Source organism: Camelina sativa, chromosome 11 (assembly GCF_000633955.1).
Source record: "Camelina sativa cultivar DH55 chromosome 11, Cs, whole genome shotgun sequence".
NCBI lineage: Eukaryota > Viridiplantae > Streptophyta > Magnoliopsida > Brassicales > Brassicaceae > Camelina > Camelina sativa.
In genome coordinates, this window is record NC_025695.1 from 38832381 (window position 1) to 38839501 (window position 7121).

Sequence of the window (7121 nt, forward strand, 5' to 3'; positions counted from 1 at the left end):
GAGAGTAGATCACGTCATGAGGCTACGTGGCAACATCTGTATCCAACTGGAGTATGAACACGACGAACAGAGTAAAGAGAGCATTAGAGAAGAAACTAGAATCTTTAACAAGAAAAAAAAAAAGACAAAAGAATGAGAGCTCAGGTTTTAATATGCCCAACAATAACATTAAGAGCATATGGTCATCTCTGTCATACGCCACGTAGACTTTACCGCTACGGTTCATCATCTCAGTTTCTAAATCTCAATCTCTCTCGCTTCTCCCGTCGTCTCCTCACTTCCTTCTTCCACATGGAGGTAAGTTTCAGTTTTATTCCCAACACTTTATCCTCACTGTGGTTACTTCTTAAGGATTTGGTTCAATTTGTGACTGGTGTGCTTATAGACGAATTTAATTTGTGGGGGTGATAGCAGTTTCAGAGTGGAGCTGGCTCGAGTGGCAAGAAATCAATGGTGGAAAACTTGAAGCGGTACGGTGTGATATCATCGAAAAGAGTAGCTCAAGTTATGGAACATTTGGATAGAGGTCTCTTTGTACCAGCTGGTTCTTCAGCTTATGTTGATACTCCTGTGCCTATAGGTTATAATGCTACCATTTCTGCTCCGCATATGCATGCCACTTGCTTGCAACTCTTGGAAGATAAGCTCCAGCCCGGGATGCGTGCTTTGGATGTTGGTTCAGGTTACCTTTATATTTGATGTTAATAGTTAAAGTTGTTTGAGTTTTGGGGAGGAGTTGGGATAACAGTCAGCTTATGTTTGAAGGAACCGGGTACTTGACTGGCTGTTTTGCGCTGATGGTTGGAGCTGAGGGGCGTGTTGTTGGCGTGGATCATATCCCTGAATTGGTTGATATGTCTATTAAGAATATAGAAAAGAGTGTTGCTGCTTCTTTGCTTACGAAAGGATCTCTCTCCTTACATGTCGGTGGTAGGTATTCGCTTCCCAACTTCAAATCATTGTGTGCTTCACCCTCATGGATACATACTGAGGAGTAGAACTTTCTCTTATGAGCAAAGTCATCTTTTGAATCAGTTTTATGTTATGGCAGATGGAAGAAAGGGTTGGCAAGAGTTTGCACCGTATGATGCGATACACGTAGGAGCAGCGGCATCAGAAATCCCACAGCCACTTTTGGATCAGCTAAAACCAGGTGGGCGAATGGTGATTCCACTAGGAACCTATTTTCAAGAGCTCAAGGTAATTGACAAAAGCGAGGATGGTTCCATCAAGGCACATACAGAAACTTCAGTAAGGTATGTGCCCCTCACTAGCCGTGAGGAACAGTTAGGAGGATTCTGACAAAGAAACAAAACTCTATATCCCACATCTTAGTGTACATACATATAGAGGTTGTGTAATGTTTTGTAATATGTTTTGATGGGTAATAAAGAAAATATGTTTACAAAAGCTTGAACTCAAGTTTGATTTCGCATAGCTACATCGGAGTTGCAAGTGAGAACATTTACACTCATATCTCACAATATTAAGACTCACTGAACTCTCAAAATGCACGCCTTGGTCGTTCTGCAGCCACGTTCACTTTAATTGCTCTGCCTTCCAAATTCTGCAAACGCAAAGGAACAATTAGATAACAGAAAGCCACAAGGTCACAAGAAGATAAACTAAATAAACTCATGGAGAGAGTGTTTCCTTTTTACCTGTCCATCAAGAGCAGCAATGGCATCATTAAGTTCAGTCTCGTTAGACATTGTAACAAACCCAAACCCACGCGAACGACCCGTCTCTCTATCGTAAACCACTCGAGCATCAACCACTTTCCCGTGCTCGCTAAACACTTGTTCTAAACGACCATTATCCACATCCCATGGCAGATTCCCAACATAGATCCTAAACGCAGCATCATCATATACACGAGGTTGTCGTTCCGGTCTTGATCCTTTAGGAGCTGCTATGTTTACTGTCAAAAGCCTCCCATTCACTTCCTGCAGTTGTTGTACAAATCAACCTCAACAATCAACATCTAACTTTATAGACAATGATGATTAAATTGGCTTACATAGCGATTGAACTTCGCAACAGCTTTCTCTGCTTCTTCAACTGTACTCATTGTCACAAACCCAAATCCACGACTTTGATCAGTGTCCCTATTGTATATAACCTGCAATTCAAAACAGACCCATGAAACAAAAATCATTCCTTTAAAACAAATCAATCTATAAAACCAGATTTCAAAGCAGACCCATGAGACAAAATCATTCCTTTAAGGCCAATCACACTATAAAACAAGAAGTAACAATGCCCACACCATTTGGATTCAATGTAAACAAAAACACACAAATTAGAAATTTACCTCCGAAATCTCAACAGTACCAGCTTGCTCAAAGAGCATAGCCAAAGCTTGGCTATCAACATCGTACGGCAAGTTACCGACGAACAATTTCGCTTCTTCCGGTGGCTCCGTGAATCCGCCACCGTCTACAGTACCTCCGATGGTTCCATCCTCACCTTCTTCTTCCTCAGCCGAATCCGAAGTTTGGGAAACAAAAGTAACAACAGGAGATGAGTTACGGAGAGACTTGGAATTGAGAGAGAGTGGGAGATTAATGGGTCGTGAAGGGAAGTAAAAATTGGAGCGGTGAGGTTTAGAGGAAGAGATGTTGAAGATAGAAGGACTACAGAAAAGGGTCGAAGAGGAAGAATTGGACATAGCTAAAAGCTTTAAGCTTGAGGTTAGTATTGAAGAAGTCATTTTCTGATTTTGGAGAGATTACAAGGTGAAGTGAAGGTCGGATGAAGAGTAAAAGTGAGAGAGGAGGACGAGGGGGTTTGTAATTAGACAGAAAGTGAAAGATTAGCTTTTCATAAACGAGATGGGCTTTTCGTTTTTTTTTTTTTTTTTTTGGCAACAAGATGGGCTTTTCGTTTGGTAGATGATTATCTAAAGGTTTTTAATTTTATATTAAAAAAAAAAATTGTTGAATAGTGTTTTTTTGTTGTTGTTGAGGCTGGGTATATTTTTTTTTTGGTTGAGGCTGGGTATCTTTTTTGGTTGAGGCTGGGTATCTTTACTGAATTTTGGAAAAAGATATACCAAAAAATATATTTTTGGATCTAGCCTAGACAGTTATGTAATGTTGTTCAAAGAACTAAGATTTTAAAATCGTTGTATATGTAAGATTTTTTTTTATTTATTTATCATATTCACATATAGTGAAAATAGTTTGTTAAATATCGATTGCATGTACAATTCTCTAATATATGACCAAAACTATGTAAATTGTATTTTTGTAAATTAAAATACTTATATATCTTAAAATTAAAAAATTACTAGATAAATACCCGCTACGATGTGAGAATATTTTAGAATCTTTATTAATTTATTTTAAATTTAATATATTTTTTTATCTAGTTACAAATTGTCAAACAAATTATTTAAAAGACTTATCACTAGAACAACGTAAACGTTCGAAAATTGAATATCAAAAGTTGCAGCATAATCTTGAATCCAGTCCATAGTCAATCTCTACTACATAGGATAATGTGACTTAGTAGAGTCAACTCCAATGAAGTCGGTCGTAGAGATTGTGCTGTAACTACTTGACTAAATATACTTTTCAAACATCACAACATTATACAACATAAAATAAAATATGTATATTTAAGATTTTTAAAATAGAGCATTAATACAAATATATTATTGAATAAAAAACACCAAAGAAATATTATCTCATTTAGTTGATGTTTCCCTATATCATCTTCTACATAGATCTTATATTATAATGTCCCATGTTTTTAAAATGATGTATTGGGTTTAGAGCTTAATAAGTTATACCCCTCTGAATCTCTCAAAATCATTAAATTTCAAAAATTAATTCTCGTAAGCATTTGCGGTTTTAAATTATAGCGAGTGGTTCACTAAAGAAATAAAAAGTAAATCACATAAACAATAAATAAAAATATATTTTTTTTACTTATAATTTCTTATTATATATATTTGTAGATTTGCTGAACTATATATTGTTGCATATTGTATCAACCTCTATATAAATATACATTAATTTTCATACACTAATAATTCCTTAATTCATTAGCTTTAATTTCCCAATATGAATAATTCTTTTGTTTAAATTTACAATTCTTTTTTAATTTTTGAATAACTATTTATTGACTTATTTAATATTTGACTTCTAAGTTTTCATTATAATCATATTCAGTTTTATTACATTTTCATAAATATAGTTGTTTGGTGTTTTTGAATTTTTATAATTATATATTACATTTATTTTGGTATTTTTTTGTTGAGGTTGACAACGCTAAAGTGATTTACTAGCAATATTTTTCTAGCAATTCAGATGTTGAGGTTGATTGTGTATTGACAAAGCTAAGGTAAAATATTGATTATTGCATAACTTACATTTTAACTTTTCTTTTGTTAATTTGTTTGTGTATTATGTTATTCCCTTGTGGCTGCCCATGAATTTTTGAGGGTTTGAAAATAATTTTTATATTCTTGAAAGTTCAAATAAATAAGGTGAACAATATTTTTTTATCAACGACATAATATTGCAACTGAATTAAATTTTTTTTTTACTTTTTGTTTCTAAAATATATGTAGGTATATCACAAGACATTTATGTAGTGTACTAGTGTTGCTCAAAGAATTGTGATTTGAAATCGTTGTTTATGTAAAAAGTTTATATCATAATTACATGTGCTGCAAATAGTTTGAATATCATCATAATAGTATAGATCAAAATATCTCTAATGATAATATAATAGATGATATATTTTAATATATATATATATATATATATATAATAACAATATAACAATAATTTTCTGATTGAAAATATCTTCATATTCTTGTTTTTTGTCCAACTACATTGCCTAGACTGTTAATAATTAATAATCTACTACCAACAAACGCAAAAGGAACAAAATAATTCTAATTTTATGAAAACCAAGATCAGCTTTTGAAGTCTCTAGAATAGAGGACCTATGATGATTTTTGAACCAGGTCAACATAACTAAATACAAAAATTTGAGGGAGCAAATATGTTTTTTTTTTCTCAATAACAATTAGGAAAATTGAAAAAATTACCGAGGTTATCTGACTTTCTTCTTGTACCTATGTCCGCTCTCTGCCACAAATAATTCTCAAAATTTGATTTAAGATTTCTATGATTCAACTTATCATCAGTACATTAATTTAGCGTATGAAACTCACTCATCTAAAGTTTTTCTTCTTAGAGCGAGTATAGAGCATACTTCTGAATATCTTGGAAATAAATATTTGAAATCATTCAGCAAGAACTAAACACATTTAAAACAAAAATTCCTCTGTTTCAGCAAGTAGGCAATTATAGAACAGATATATGAAAACATAATTTCTCAGTCAAACTAAACCAATATAATTAAGGAGATGTTAGCAGAACTACAACCTACTGCGATCGTACATTTGTTTTAGGAAAATTTCAATGACTTATAGAAAGCTTTATTTACATCTATACTAATAAAAAGTACAAGCTATAAGCTCCTAAAGGCGTCCACATAGGATTTAAAACCTCCAATTGTGATTAGACATGTCACTAATTAACATTTTTTAAAATTTACAGAATTTATACAGTTTTAAAGATTAAAAAAATATTTAAAAACTACCAATAGTAATTAGTCACTTCACTAATTAACAATTTTAAAAGCGTCCACCTAAGCTTTCCGATGCCGGCGGCGCTGCTGCTCGCCGGCGTCGGGACCTCATGGTCTCAACTACTACTTGCTTTCGATCTAATTCTATGAGTGTTCTTCTTAGCAATTTTTTTCCCCATTTCTTCTTTTTGGTTAACCCTTTTCATACTCCTTTGTCCCCTGCCTCCAAACCAAAACCCGACCTTTGCCTACTCTCATTGGACTCGCGCTCACCGGAGATGCTCTTTATCCGGAAAAAATCTCTACAAATCTCAGGGAGCCGCTCCAACTTTCCATCACTTTGGCGTTTACTTATGAAATCAGGATTTTCTCCGGTGGACCTAGTTTCTAAAATTGATTTAACTCATGGCCACCGTCTGCTTCCGCCCACCATTCACGCACCGGAGATGCTTCAAACCTCTCTGTCAAGTTCGGACAGACATCCCACTCAGCTCTTATTTTGGCAAGCGGTTGTGACACTAGGGTTTTCCCCAGTGGACCTAGTCTCAAACCCCGAATCAAGCCACGACCACTGGCTGCTCCCGTCAATCTGTCATTCACCAGAGATCCCCCTTGCAGCGCAAAAATCTCTACAAGTTCCTTGGCTTCCACTTGGGAAATTAGGTTTCCTTCTAATGGGCCTCATTTTTTTCGGCCCACTATGCTCACCAATAGCAAAGCCTACATCCTCTAAATCCAGGTCCAAAGCCTCTAAACTTTTGCTAAACCCACTTCCAGGGTTTATACGCTATTGTGTCCGTAAGTGCGTACAACGTGTGCATCCTCTATCGATAACCCTGGTTTGGGTCAGCTATTTTCTTCGTTTGCAAATCCTGGATCGAAGCAAGTCATCGATGAACTCTGCATATCAAAGCTTATGGCATCTGGGATTTTCGCGTCTAGTTTCTAGCAACACCAAGGGATTGAGGAAGGACGGCATTATGACCTCGGTTCCACGGAACGATGGTTACCGTCACCTCCCCAGTCCCTTGCCTTCATACCCCGAGATCACCGAGCCTAGTCTTCTTCCATCTATACCCCGGGACCACGGGTCGTCTCCCACTCAGTTGGTGCTCCAACTTCAAATCCATGTTAGTCCAAATACGATCCTTTCTTCCATGTGCTGAAGCCAAATTATAGTCAATGGTGTGATCAAGATTATGTACTCTATGGTATCCATTTGAGAAGTAATTCATCATTGTTGCTTTGGCTTTGCTTTAATTCCCCGAGAATCATGGTGGTAGTTTCCTGTTTGGCTTTATTGTTTGAACCCTCGTGCTTTGTCTACGACTTAGGCCTCAAAAATGTTAACCTACATCCTGCGGAAACTCTAGCGATTATTTTCAAACCTCAGAGCACTCTAACCCATGCTCGACCTAGTGTCAAGCCTCTACTTTGTGTAGACCTTCTCAATCCCGCGAGAAGCTTAGCTTTGACCACTTCTTTAACGCCAACTCGTCTAATGACTATGG

General features: G+C 35.9%; 2 protein-coding genes across 3 annotated transcripts; one reads left to right on the plus strand and one right to left on the minus strand.

Moving 5' to 3' along the window:
• Positions 82-1410, plus strand: LOC104725532 (protein-L-isoaspartate O-methyltransferase 2). 2 transcript variants are annotated; one of them, XM_019233249.1, is made up of 4 exons: positions 82-297; positions 412-682; positions 766-930; positions 1052-1410. In XM_019233249.1, exons 1-4 carry the CDS (start codon positions 133-135, stop codon positions 1300-1302), a joined length of 852 nt encoding a protein of 283 aa, XP_019088794.1. In that variant the 5' UTR covers positions 82-132; the 3' UTR covers positions 1303-1410. The 2 variants fall into 2 exon arrangements, with proteins under 2 accessions (XP_019088794.1, XP_010442502.1); XM_010444200.2 differs by having other exon boundaries at positions 84-297; positions 415-682.
• Positions 1323-2814, minus strand: LOC104725531 (RNA-binding protein CP31B, chloroplastic). Its single transcript, XM_010444199.2, has 4 exons — positions 2315-2814; positions 2021-2122; positions 1662-1946; positions 1323-1567 (listed from the first exon to the last, which is right to left on the minus strand). The coding sequence occupies exons 1-4, from the start codon at positions 2711-2713 to the stop codon at positions 1505-1507; spliced, it is 849 nt and encodes a 282-aa protein (XP_010442501.1). The 5' UTR covers positions 2714-2814; the 3' UTR covers positions 1323-1504.

Coding starts and splice junctions, on each gene's coding strand:
- LOC104725531 (XM_010444199.2), bottom strand. CDS start 2,713: ATGACTTCTTCAATACTAACCTCAAGCTTAAAGCTTTTAGCTATGTCC. Junction 2,123..2,314: donor GTACTGTTGAGATTTCGGAG/GTAAATTTCTAA, acceptor TTTGAATTGCAG/GTTATATACAATAGGGACAC. Junction 1,947..2,020: donor TTGCGAAGTTCAATCGCTAT/GTAAGCCAATTT, acceptor CAACAACTGCAG/GAAGTGAATGGGAGGCTTTT.
- LOC104725532 (XM_019233249.1), top strand. CDS start 133: ATGAGAGCTCAGGTTTTAATATGCCCAACAATAACATTAAGAGCATAT. Junction 683..765: donor TGCTTTGGATGTTGGTTCAG/GTTACCTTTATA, acceptor TTATGTTTGAAG/GAACCGGGTACTTGACTGGC. Junction 931..1,051: donor TCTCTCCTTACATGTCGGTG/GTAGGTATTCGC, acceptor ATGTTATGGCAG/ATGGAAGAAAGGGTTGGCAA.